The following is a 14,293-nucleotide window of genomic DNA, read 5'->3' as shown; positions in this document are numbered from 1 at the left end:
TATCAGTGACAGTAAACAGGTAGACTAGACTCCTTCCACATCTACATCTACTTCTGGGAGGGAGATGGTGAGTGTACCGCGTGATGAGTATGAATGGTTCCTTCAAACTACTTCACAGCATACCACTGCCACACTTGCCCATTCAGGTATTGCGTGCATGTCATCTAAAACCCCTCCCTGGATTATTGACTCTAGAGCCTCAGATCATATGACCGGGACTCTAGGTGTGTTCTCTTCTCATTCTGAAACATCCACATCACATACTGTTACACTTGTCAATGGGTCCTCATCTCCCATTTGTGGTGTTGGTAATGTTGACATGGCTTCTGTGCCCTTATCATCTGTTTTATATGTACCTAAGTTTTCATTCAATCTTATGACTGTTAGTAAAATAACCAAAGCTCTTAACTGTTCTGTTACCTTCTTTCCTTCCACTTGTGTTTTTCAGGATCTCAAGACGGGGAAGAAGATTGGTGGGGGGCATGAAGCTGGTGGATTGTATTATATTGATGGTGGTGGATCTTCAATTGCTCTTCAGACTTCACTTACTCCTCTACAATGGCATTGCCGACTGGGACATCCATCTCTCAAGGCTTTCAAGATTTTGGTTCCGTTATTGAGTCATTTGTTAGTTTTGCAATGTGAGTCATGTCAGTTTGGGAAACATCGTCGTGTGTCCTTCAGTCCAAGAGTTGAGAGTTGTATGTTGAGTCTTTTTTCTTTGGTTCATTCAGATGTTTGGGGTCCAATCAAAATAGTCTTATATTGGGTACAAGTATTTTGTCTCCCTTGTTGATGATTGTTCCAAGGGAGACATCATCAACTCCTTTAGAGATCATTTGGAATTATATGGTAGGACACTCGGACAGATAGATAGGTCGGTTCCTACCCCTTCTACATCATGTAAAGGTGCTTCTACATTTCATGTGTGTACCTCTGCTCCCGAGTCACTTTGGGTCATTGACTCAGGGGCATCAAACCATATGATTGGTAAGTCCAATCTCTTCCAGACCTACACTCCTCTCTAGAAGGGATAAAGTGAGACTTGCTGATGGTTTCTATCCACCATTGCTGGTCAAGGATTAGTATCCCTTCTGGATGGCCTTGTCTTATCCAATACCCTTCATATTCCTAAGCTTCTTATTAATTTGTTATCTATAAACAGTATTACTCAGTCCTTAAATTGTTGTGTAACCTTTTTTCCCCATTCTTGTGTTTTCTAGGATTTAACCTCGTGGAGGACGATTGGTAAAGGAAATGTGGTTGATGGCCTCTACATCCTGGAGAATAAAGCTGGTCCTGCGGCATCATCCTCTGTGAGTCTTATGAGTCAATCTACAAATAGTCAACTGTGGTTATGGCATAATTGCCTTGGTCATTTGTCCTTTGAGTCTTTGAAAGTTGTGTTTCCTGAATTGTTCAAGTAAGTGTCTATTACTAGTTTGCATTGTCAAACGTGTCAGTTAAGCAAGCAGTGTAGAACAACTTTTTCTTCAAATAATAAAATATCTACTTTGCCTTTCCATGTTGTCTTTTCTGATGTTTGGGGCCCTATAAACATACCTACTGAGGGTGGGTACAAGTACTTTATCAACTTTATTGATGACTATTCAACACACACTTGGCTATATCCCATGCATTCGAGAGAAGAGGTTCCCAAGATTGTGCAGGATTTCCATCGCATGGTTTTCACTCAATTTCATGTTGAAGTCCAAATCTTCGAATCGGATAATGCGAAGGAGTATTTCCATCATGACTTAGCCGAGTACTTCTCTTCTCATGGATCTCTTCATAGAAGCTCATGTGCCAGAACACCACAATAGAATGGCGTTGTTGAAAGGAAGAACTGCCACCTCAAAGTTCTCTGCAGTATGATGCTTCGCATGCATGTTCCAAAACATTTTTGGGTTGATGCTGTGATGACTGCAACTTATGTTATTAATCATATGCCATTGTGCCTCCTACAATACAAGGCCCCACATCAACTACTTTTCCCTTAATCCCCTTTAGTTTCCATTCCATTACGTGTGTTTGGGTGTAAATGTTTAGTTCATGATCTTTCTCCTAGCTGGGGTAAATTGGATTCCAAATCTGTTCCATGTGTTTTCTTGGGTTATCTCTCTTCCCAGAAATGTTACAAATGCTTCAATCTGGTCACACATAAGTACTTTGTGTCGATTGGTGTGTTCTTCTTTGAATCTGAACCCTTCTTCCATGCCTCTTCTCAAGGGGAGAATAGTATGAAGGAGGAGAGGCAAGCTCAACTCCTCAAATTCCTCTTCCTTCTATTCCTGACTCCTCTCCATTTCATGTCTTCTTGAGGCGCCGTAAGTTGCTCCACAGCCTTTGGGTTCAGCTGTCCCTTACGATGCCTCAAGAAGACACGAAATGGAGAGGAGTCAGGAATAGAAGGAAGAGGAATTTGAGGAGTTGGAGCTTGCCTCTCCTCCTTCACACTATTCTCCCCTTGAGGAGAGACAAGGAAGAAGGGTTCAGATTCAAAGAAGACATCCATCGACACAAAGTACTTATGTGTGATCGGATTGAAGCATTTGTGATCTTTCTGGGAAGAGCGATAGCCCAAGAAAACACATGGAACAGATTTGGGATCCAATTTGCCTCGACCGATCATGAACAAGACATTTACACCCAAACACATAATGGAATGGAAAGTAAAGGGGATTGAGGGAGAAGAAGTTGATGTGGGACCTTGTATTGCAAGAGGCACGATGGCATATGATTAATAACATAAGTTGCAGTCATCACAACATTAACCCAAAAATGTTTTGGAACATGCATGTGAAGCATCATACTGCGATGAACTTTGAGGAGGTGGCGGTTCTTCCTTTCAGCAACGCCATTCTGTTGTGGTGTTCTGGCACATGAGCTTCTATGAAGAAATCCATGAGAAGAGAAGAACTCGGCTAAGTCATGATGGAAATACTCCTTCGCATTATCCGATTCGAAGATTTGGACTTCAACATGAAATCGAGTGAAAACCATGCGATGGAAATCCTACACAATCTTGGGAACCTCTTCTCTCGAATGCATGGGATATAGCCAAGTGTATGTTGAATAATCATCAATAAAGTTGATAAAGTACTTGTACCCACCCTTAGTAGGTATATTTATAGGACCCCAAACATCGAAAAGACAACATGGAAATGCAAAGTAGATCTTTTATTGTTTGAAGAAAAAGTTGTTCTACACTGCTTGCTTAACTGACACGTTTGACAATGCAAACTAGTAATAGATACTGACTTGAACAACAGGAAACACAACTTTCAAAGACTCAAAGGACAAATGACCAAGGCGATTATGCCATAACCACAGTTGACTATTTGTAGATTGACTCATAAGACTCACAGAGGATGATGCCGCAGGACCAGCTTTATTCTCCAGGATGTAGAGGCCATCAACCATATTTCCTTTACCAATCGTCCTCCACGAGGTTAAATCCTAGAAAACACAAGAATGGGGAAAAAATGTTACACAACAATTTAAGGACTGAGTAATACTGTTTATAGATAACAAATTAATAGGAAGCTTAGGAACATGAAGGGTATTGGATAAGACAAGGCCATCTGGAAGGAATACTAATCCTTGACCAACAATGGTGGATAGAGACCATTAGAAAGTCTCGCTTTATCCCTTCTAGAGAAAAGAGTGTAGATCTGAAAGAGATTGGACTTACCAGACATATGATTTGATGCCCCCGAGTCAATGACCCAAGGTGACTCGAGAGCAGAGGTACACACATGAAATGTAGAAGCACCTTTACCTGATGTAGAAGCGAATGAGGTAGAAGGGGTAGGAACCAACCTATCTATCTGTCTGAGTGTCCTACCATATAGTTCCAAATGATCTCTGAAGGAGTTGATGATGTCTTCCTTGGGATCAGAACCACTGGGATGTTCTTGGGGAAAACAGTAGTCTGATTATTTTGTTGATAGAGTTCTCCTATTGAGGAAAACCATTGGCTTTGTGATTGTACTGGAGAACCTGTGACAGATGTCAGGAAATTTCAAAGGCTGGTAGGAAGACTTCTCTACCTATCAATGACTCGGCCAAATGTAGCTTATGTTGTTGGTGTACTTAGCCAGTTTATGCATGCACTAACATCCTCTCATTTAGAGGGCGCTGAGAGGGTTCTCAGGTGTCTGAAGAAGTACCCAGGAACTAGGTTACTTTTCAAGAAACATGATCATAAGAAAGTGGAAGTCTACACAGATGCAGATTGGGTTGGGGCAGTTGATGACAGAAAATCAACTAGTGGATACTGTACCTTTGTTGGTGGAAACTTGGTTACTTGGAGAAGCAAAAAACAAAGTGTTGTGGCCAGATCTAGTGCTGAAGCCAAATGTAGAGCCATGGCGCATGGAATTGTTGAAGTACTACGGGTAAAGAATTTGATTGGAGAGTTGGGTCTCTCTGTTGATGGCCCAATGTCTCTCTACTGTGACAACAAGGTAGCCATTAACATTGCTTCCAATCCAATTCGTCATGACAGGACCAAGCATATTGAAGTTGACAAGCACTTTATAAGGGAGAAATTCGAAAAGGGGGAAGTTTGTACTCCTTACATCAGTTCCACGGAATAGCTAGTAGATGTTCTTACAAAGGGCCTTCACTATCTACGACATAATGAACTATGTGACAAGTTGGGCATGGTTGACATATATGTTCCAACTTGTGGGGGAGTGTTGTAATATGTAGCGGCCTATGGCCTAGTAGGGGCATTTCTGCCCTTTCCTCTTGTAATTTTATGACCTATCGCCCTAAGTATATATACCAACTTAGGCGCCACCAGCTTTAGATTAGAAAATACAATCTTTTTTCCTCTCTTCTCTCTTCTCTCTTCTCTGTCGAACTACAAAGCCCTCAATCCCCAATTTTGTAAAACTCAACTTTGATGGAAGCTTTATTGGAAATAGGGGATTAGCTGGGGTAGGGGTGTCTTCAGAGATATAGAAGGTATTGTTTTAAAAGGCTTAAGTCTTGAAGTGTGAGGCATATGCCTTGAGGCGAGGCGATCAGATTTGCCTCAAGGCTTAAGCCTCACAACTTTGGTTTGAGGCTTAAACCTTTGTTAGAATGAGGTGTGAGTCTCAAGCCTCAAGGTGTGATGTGTAACATGAGGCATAAAAAGGTGTAAGCCTCAAATATCAACATTATTTAGTGATTCCATGCAAGAAAACATTTTTTATGTATTTTTTATAGTTCAAAATATATAATAATTATGGACCAAATAAAAAGAATAAAAATGAAAAACTAATAGGGAAAATCAAGTTCTGTTAGTTTATATTAGTATTTTAGCCTAAGAGAGTTCAATGCTAAAAAAAGGGCTAATCAAGTTATTAGTTTCTCTTGGATAAATCGAGTGGAAATTTTTTCTTAATATTCTAATTTAACATCCCAAGTTTGTTGTTTTCCTCAATTCTTTTCCCAATGGATTTATTTTTCTTTTTATTGATTTATTTTCTTTTTATTTTGCATAGACCAAATCAACTACATTGTTTCCCAACTGTTGGATGACAATAAATCTAATGCCCATTTTATAGATGATTCTTCATATGAATAGTTTCGTAAGATTGCATTTTGAAACATAAAATTTAAAATGCTTATAACTTTTGGATGATTAATTATTATTTTATTTAATGCTTAAAAGTTAAAGCTTATTTCTTTTAAATTTCTAATTTATGGATATTTGTACCTTTCATCATTCTAACTTGGTATATTACATGTTATTTTTATCATTTATAAATTGTAATTACTTTCTTAATTTTTGAGGCTTACGCCTCACCTTTTTGGGCCACTACGCCTCAACTATGCTTTTAGCCTTTTAAAACCTTGAGGCTTGCGAAACAACTGGGCTTCCTTGGATATTCTGGTATAAATTCAGGGAAATTGTAAGCCTAACAAGGGAGCTAAATGTTATCTTTAAGTGGGTAAGAAGAATAGCGAATGGAATGGCAGATTCTTTGGCCAAACAAGGGGCTGTGAGATGGCAAATGTTTTGGGAAAATCTGTAATCTTTTGTTGTTTTGGGATGGAATTTACACCTCAAATCTTGTAACTCCTAAACTGTCATTAATAAAATTCTTTTTCTGCTGACCAAAAAATAAATTGTCTTTTTTATTTATTATCAAAAAATTGAAAAAGTATATTGTCTACAACTTTAATTTGTTCTTATGAATTCTTTTTTTTTTTTTTTGCTGCTCCTTTTTTTTCAAGCATTAAGAAATATTCTTTAGCTTTAGCCTCACCCCTAAGAAAAACACTTTCAATTTCTAAATGCCAGTCTTCTGTCCATAATTTTGGATTTTCATTCCTGATATTGATTCTCCTCACCATTTCAACTTAGACAGTATCCTCTTCTCGAGTGTTTCCTTCACCTCCCTCATTCCCCCATGGCTTTGACTAGAATCCTGGCATTTGCTTCCCAATGACCTCCGATTTCCAGCCTTTGGTTAACCAGGATTCCTGAATAGTTTTGATGTCCAACTGTTCATTGCTGGAGAACCTCAAATGGAATAAAAATCATTATTGGGTAGCTGAAATCAGCTCATTGATGTTCCATTGTCCCTCTTATTGCTCCTCTTTGAACAAGATATAATTTTGATGTTTTATCCTTCCCAGAGGAGCCCAAGTGTGCATTGCTCTTTTTGGTACTGTCTTGTTATTCAATGATTCTCCAATCATATGCAAAGTACTCATATGCCATTGCTTTAGGGGGAAATAGAAGATTTAGGTTTAGAAGCTGAGTGGGAAAATAATGTACGCTGTCAACCATGGAGAAGTAATCACTTATGTTTCAATTCCAGATTTGATTAAAGTCATAGTGCTATCCTCCTCAAAGGACCTGCAGTATACTGCCTGTGTCTCTTGGTTTTAGGTAATAAAGATACTGTAGCTGTACTGTGAAAGCTGATATTGCTGCATGTGATGGGGAAGGACTAGTTTTTTTTTTTTTTTTCTTTTTTCTTTCTTCTTTATTGCTCTCCAAACAACTAGAAGTACATTGTTGAAAGATGGTCAGGAATGCTGTTATGGATTGGTTTATGTATTTTCCTGCTTGAATGAACTATTTTTAACTCACTGCATTTTCCATCTTCTGTTGTCAGTTCTAGTTAAAATTGTTTTTAATTTTGTTGTACAATCCTGTTGCTATTAAGCTTGCTTCCTGAACTCGCATTGTCAAAGGACTTTACCTCAACATAACTTGTATTGAATATATCTTCTATTGTTATAAAATTATATTTTAGAATATATTGCATTTTGGTTATCATTTTCAACATCCTCTCCCATTACATGATCTACCACATTTGCTTCCTTGTATTTTAGAACTATTTCTAATATGAAGTGTTCTTTTCATGGACAGGCTAATTCTTTACCTTTTTTGGTGATTCTGATTCTTTCATTGGTAATGAGCATTATTCTCAACTTCACCATGTTCTTGTGCACCATAGTTAACTCAGCTCTAACAACAACCATTGTTGGAGTCCTCAAGGGTGTTGCTTCCACTGTGAGTATACAGCTTTATTTACAGAATAGAAACAAGTGGTGTTCTTTCTGTTAATTGAATATATCATTGCTGTGCAAACAATAATTTTTTTTCTCCTCTCCAGACCCTTGGTTTTATCCTGGCTGGTGGTGTGCAAGTACATGCCTTGAATGTGATTGGATTGTTCATCAACACAGTTGGTGGTGTGTGGTATTCATATGTCAAATATAAGCAAAAGAACAAGCCACAGAAGGTAATACCTGATGTAGAGAGACTCATCATAATCATAAATAAAATCAAGAATGGGGTATTGTGGTTTAGTAGTGTTTTAATCAATTACAAATAAGGTTTAAAATATTGGTGATGGTGTGGAAATGCCAGTCATCCAAATATGAGAAACATGTTGGAAATGTCAGAAATATTGTATGGAATTATTGTAAAAATAATAGACTTGGTGAAAACATTGTAAATATGCAAAATATAGAATGATATTTTATGAAATGATAAAAGAAGCATAGACAAAATAATATGTTCAGGAGTTCCCTGTAAATCTTAAGATTTAGAGCATCATGATAGAATGAGTTAAAGAAAAATTTAAACTAACTGGAAAAGTTTAAGCTTTAATGTGCCAAATCAAAAGAAAAGAAGGCTGAGGGGTGGGGAGGTAATGATGGCGGACTGTGGGTCTGAAGGTTTCATGGCGACTTCAAGGTGGAGACACTTCCTGAAAGTGGAGGCTAAGAATTTTCTGTTCGAGAAGTTAAAAATCAAGGGACAACTTAGCTTGAAGATAAGGGAGAAGCAAAAGGCAACTGTTTTGGTAGAAGGAAAAGAGACAGTGGAATGGCTCAAAGATTTTCTGGTTGAGGTTACAAACAAAGGGAAGAACCTAAGTTGGAAAGAAAGAGTTACAGCAACAGGAAGTGTTGGAAAACATGGGGTTACTAGTTTAGATCTGAAAATAGAATTGTATATATTCCTAGGATTGTGGAAGGATTGATTTAGAAAGTTTTTCTTTCTATTTCTTTCTTTCTATTTTTGTACTTTCTATTTTCTCTTCTTTCTATTTTTTCTTCTTTCTATTTTCTTTTCTTTCTATTTTCTCTTTCTTTCTATTTATTGCAGCAGCTTACCGTATAAATATGCCAATTGGCAATAGAATGAAACATATCAGTATTCTACCATTCCAAAACATGGTATCAGAGCTCTAGGTTTGTCAACCTTGAGATTTTTTTTCGGCCTTCATTGCCAGTTTTTTGTGTTTTTCTCTTCTGGCCTTCAGTGTTGATCTATAACCAGAAGTGTTCCTTTATTCTCCTTTCCTGCTGGCCTTATTTTTCCTCCATTAACAATGTCCGACATGACTGCAACAAGTGCTCCCGTCCAAACCGATGAAGGAGCAACAAATTCTCATCCTCACATTGGTGATTTGCAGAATATTCAGGCAACATATAGACTGAATGGCCAGAATTACTTGAAGTGGTCACAACTAGTGTGTACCTATTTGAAGGGAAAAGGAAAAATTAGTCACCTCCTTGGAACAAGACAAAGGTTGGGCGAGCCAAATTTTGATGCTTGGGATGAAGAGGACTCCATGATTATGTCATGGTTGTGGAGTTCAATGATACCCGAGATCAGTGATACTTGTATGTTTCTTCCCTTTGCAAAGGCTATTTTGGATGCTGTCCGACAAACCTATTCCAAAGCCCATGACACTGCTCGTGTCTATGAGGTCAAAGTGAAGACTGTGGCGGCCAAACAAGGGAGCAGGAGTGTTATAGAGTATGCAAATCTGCTGCAAAATTTATGGCATGAGCTTGATCATTATCGGGTTCTTGAGACAAAGTGTGCAGATGATGCTGTGATCTTGAAGAATTTTATTGAAAGAGATAGGGTGTATGATTTTTTGGTCAGACTGAATGCTGAATTTGATCAGGTCCGAATACAAATTCTTGGCAAAGAAGAAGTGCCTACATTGAATGAAGTCATAGCTCTTGTCAGAGTTGAGGAAAGACGCCCTGGAATCATGCTTGAGCCTAAAGATCCTGAAGGCTCAGCCATGGTGGCAAGGGGAGGAAGTTACAGTGGTTCAAAGGGTGAGAACAATCACAACTTGTCTCATGACACAACCACCCATGACTCTAACGATAACCTCTGGTGCACCTATTGCAAGAAGCCCAGACACACGAAAGATCGGTGCTGGAAACTTCATGGGAAACCTCCCACATCCAGCAAGGAATGGGGAAATTAAAGAGTTTCAAAAGGAGTTCAATAGGCCCATAATGTCTCCACAACCCCGCAACAAGAACACTCAAGTCAGGGACCATTTAATGATGAAGAAATTGAAAGGCTAAGGTGCTTCCTGAAATCCTTGAAACCAGGAAGTGGTTCTACCTCTCTTGCTCTCTCAGGTGAGTCTTTATTTCTAGGATTACATGCCTCGGCTAGTGTTTTTCCATGGATTCTTGATTCTAGAGCTACTGACCACATGACACCCACTTCACTACATTTTCTCACTATACACCCTATCCTAGTAATAGAAAAATTTCTGTTGTTGATGGTTCTTTCACCACAGTGGCAGGGATTGGGAATATTCAAATTACTCCATCCCTATTACTTAAAAATGTGTTTCATGTTCCTAAGTTATCGACTAGCCTTATCTTTATACATAAACTCACCCAGGATGTGAACTACAATGTTGTGTTCTTCCCTTCTTACTGTGTATTTCAGGACCAGGTTTCGGGGAAGAAGATTGGACTTGCTAAGGAAAGAGATGGACTCTACTACCTTGAAGCAACCAGCAAATCATCTCACACCGTTATGCATGTCACACATGAGTCATTCTTATCTACCTCCAATAAAGATTTAATTTGGTGTCATCATTTCTGTTTTGGTCATCCTTCATTTCCTATTTTAAAAACAATGCTTCCTTCCTTGTTTAAAGGGATTGATGTTGAAACCTTTCATTGTGATGTTTGTGAACTTGCTAAGCACAAAAGGGTTTCTTTTCCAATCAGCAATAAAAGATCTTCAACTCCTTTTTATTTGATTCATTCTTAAGTCTAAATCTGATGTGGGTACGATTCTTCCCAACTTTCATAACATGGTCCAAACTCAGTTTGGTGTGAGAATTAGAAGGTTTTGATCTGATAATGCTACAGATTATTTTAATCAAAATTTGTCCCCATTTTTTCAGAAAGAAGGCATTGTGCATGAATCCTCCTGTGTTAACACTCCCCAACAGAATGGGGTAGCTGAGAGAAAAAATGGCCATCTTTTGCAAACCACCCGAGCCTTTCTCTTTCAAAATCAGGTGCCAAAACAATATTGGGGGGAAGCTGTCCTTACTGCCGCCTACACCATAAATAGACTACCATCTAAAGTTCTTGACAACTGAAGCCCAATACAAGTCCTTTCTCAATTTTACCCTGATATTCGAGCCTCAAATAATCACACCAAGAATTTTTGGCTGCACTGCCTTTGTTCATGTCCATAATAAGGGGAAATTAGACCCACGAGCAATCAGGTGTGTCTTCTTGGGATATTCCCCAACTCAGAAAGGTTATAAATGTTATCATCCAGCCACCAGAAAATTCTACACCTCCATCGATGGCACATTTAAGGAAGGAAAATTTTTTTTCACTCGACCTTATCTTCAGGGGGAGCCCTCATTAATGGAAGATAAAGCCTCGGATCTACTCTCCCTAGATGTATTATCCTCTTCACAGACATTCAATCGTCAAGAATTACATCCCTCTGAGTCACATTCCTCTGAGCCCCACATTCTTGAGTCTCAATAAGAGTCAAACAACCTGACCATTGAACCAAATTCGGACACTGTTAACCCCACGAATGATGTGCATGATAATGTGAGACATATGCAGGTTTACTCTAGGAGGAAAAATCCAGATCCTCAACCTATGCAAGTCCAAGATTCAACTCCTAATCCTAGAACTGAGGGATGCTCAAAACCTGAACCTACACCTTCACAGTCTGAGTATGAGTATGACCTACCTATTGTACTGAGAAAAGGAACCAGATAATGTACCAAACGCCCATTGTACCCTTTAGCCAAATATGTATCATTCCAAAGATTCTCTAAATCCCATAAAAGTTTTCTAGCCAGCCTTAACACCATTCCAATTCCTAATACTCTAGCCGAGGTACTTTCTAATAAGGAGTGGAGAAAAGCCATGAGAGTGGAAATTGAGGCATTAGAAAAAAACAACACATAGGAAGTTGTGGATCTACCAAGAAACTAGAAGACGGCAGGTTGTAAATGGGTGTTCACAATTAAGTACAAATCTGATGGGTCATTAAAAAGGTACAAAGCACGCCTGGTAGCCAAGGGATATACACAGACTTATGGGGTAGATTATTAGGAGACTTTTGCCCCAGTAGCTAAAATGAATACAGTAAGGGTGCTACTATCATTGGCTGCTAACTATAATTGGGATTTGCAACAATTTGATGTAAAAAATGTGTTTTTCCATGGTGATCTAGAAGAGGAGATATACATGGACATTCCACTAGGTTTTGGAGAAGGCATTAAAGGGAACAAAGTTTGTTGGTTGAAGAAAGCACTATACGGTCTCAAACAATCTCCGAGAGCATGGTTTGGAAGGTTTACGAAGGTAATGCTGAGTACAGGTTACAAGCAAAGTTAAGGTGACCACACATTGTTTATCAAACACACAGCCTCAGGGGGAGTTACTGCACTATTAGTCTATGTGGATGATATAATCGTTATTGGGAATGATAAAAAGGAGAAGGAAGCATTGAAAAACTGCCTTGCCAGTGAATTTGAGATAAAAGACTTGGGGAGACTAAAGTATTTTCTCGGAATTGAAGTTGCACATTCGAAACAAGGCATCTTTATCTCAACAAAAGTATGTTGTTGATCTTTTGAGAGAAACAGGAAATATGGCATGTAAACCAGCTTCCACGCCTATAGATCCCAATCATAAACTTGGAGAAGCCAACGAGAATGCAAGTGTAGACAAGGAGATGTTCCAAAGACTAGTTGGAAAACTCGTTTATCTTGCACATACACGACCGGATATTGCATATGTTGTAAGTGTAATAAGTCAGTTTATGCATAATCCTAAAGAAGTTCATCTACAGGCTGCTCATCGAATTCTACACTATTTGAAATCTAATCCAGGAAAAGGAATTTTATTCAGAAGAAATGGAGGAGTGGCTCTTGAAGCATATACAGATGCCGATTATGCAGGATCTCCAGTAGATAGACGGTCCACTTCTGGTTACTGTACCTTCTTAGGAGGAAACTTAGTCACTTGGAGGAGTAAGAAGCAAAATGTAGTGGCTCGGTCAAGTGCAGAGGCAGAATTCAGGGCTATGGAACAAGGAGTTTGTGAATTACTCTGGTTGAAGATAATTTTAGAAGACCTGAAGATTCCAAGAGAAGAGCCTATGAAACTATATTGTGACAACAAGTCAGCCATCAATATTGCTCACAATCCTGTTCAACATGATAGGATGAAGCGCATCGAAATTGACCGACACTTTATAAAAGAGAAACTGGACAACAAGTTGATTTGCACTCCCTATGTGTCTACAAAAGGACAACTGGCCGATATACTTACTAAAAGGCTCAATAGTATAGACTTTCGGAGAGTTATAGCCAAGCTGGGAATGGAGGATCTCTATTCACCAGCTTGAGGGGGAGTGTTGGAAAACGTGGGGTTACTGGTTCAGATCTGAAAATAGAATTGTATATATTCCTAGGATTGTGGAAGAATTGATTTAGAAAGTTTTTCTTTCTATTTCTTTCTTTCTATTTTTTTACTTTCTATTTTCTCTTCTTTCTATTTTTTCTTCTTTCTATTTTTCTTTCTTTCTATTTATTGCAGCAGCTTACTGTATAAATATGCCAATTGGCAATAGAATGAAACATATCAATATTCTACCATTCCAAAACAGGAAGAAGGTACATATTGGAATGCAGAAGGAACTATAGAGGATTTTACATTACCATTATAGAGTTCTTTGCCAAGGGTAAGAAACAATTGGTATGCTTCCCAGAAGGAAAGGATAGCCAAGGTTGGCAGGGGGTTGCTGAAAGTCTTAAGGCTCTTCTGACTAACTGGAAGAAAGAAAAACAGGAGATCTCTCAAGTGGAAGTACTTTGGCTCAAAGTACAGCCACTCCTACTATGAACATCAGTTTCAAGAGAGAAGTGTGGGAAAGGATGCTGGTAGTTGAAGGCAAAAGTCCAGTCTCCGATTGGAAGAAAGTTGCTGATCTTATGCAAGACAAGTTGATGTTAAGTACTTTCATATTAACTCCTTTTGACAGTTTTAAAGTAGTACTCGATCGCCTTGGTAGTTTGGTGGAAGGTTCTGCTAAGAGCTTCCAAGAAGTCTGGGGGTCTTTGGATGGGTTTCATTGGACTCCCTCATCTAACACAAAGACATTTTCGATCATGGATGGAGTGGTGATTCGGGTATTAGGGCTGGCTTTTCATCTGTGGAAACATAAAATAGCCTCTCTCATTGCTGTTCTTTATGGTGCACATCTCGATGGTGAATTTTGGAGAGATCTTCGTTCAGCAGCCCTCCTCTTGAGTGGAGCCAAACCAGTGGAGATCCTTAGGAAAATAATTTTCTGTGTGGATGGACTTTTCATCCCAGTGTGGTTGGCTTCCTCCATTGAAGTTGCACTGTAGAGGGAAGGTCGAAAGGTAGAAGATGAACAAGTAGAGGCACAAGTGCTACATGGAAGGTTGGGATTGGAAGTTCAGGGGTCTGACAGAAAGATAGGATTGGA

General features: G+C 38.8%; 1 protein-coding gene across 3 annotated transcripts in view; it reads left to right on the top strand.

Moving 5' to 3' along the window:
* The window catches only part of LOC148843667 (UDP-galactose/UDP-glucose transporter 7-like), a 40,967-nt gene that overhangs the window by 16,395 nt on the left and 10,279 nt on the right, over positions 1-14,293 (top strand). For all 3 annotated transcript variants that reach the window (XM_088958830.1, XM_088958832.1, XM_088958833.1), the window contains 2 exons: positions 7,382-7,525; positions 7,629-7,757. In XM_088958830.1, coding sequence (XP_088814956.1) covers positions 7,382-7,525; positions 7,629-7,757 — 273 coding nt within the window. The remainder of the gene's footprint in view (positions 1-7,381; positions 7,526-7,628; positions 7,758-14,293) is intronic.

The sequence above is a fragment of the Nelumbo lutea genome, chromosome 8 (genome assembly GCF_056320005.1).
Source record: "Nelumbo lutea isolate HS-2025 chromosome 8, American lotus-T2T, whole genome shotgun sequence".
NCBI classification, from domain to species: Eukaryota; Viridiplantae; Streptophyta; class Magnoliopsida; order Proteales; family Nelumbonaceae; genus Nelumbo; species Nelumbo lutea.
The sequence above is the reverse complement of the archived record's forward strand: the minus strand, read 5'-3'. Positions and strand labels throughout refer to the sequence as shown.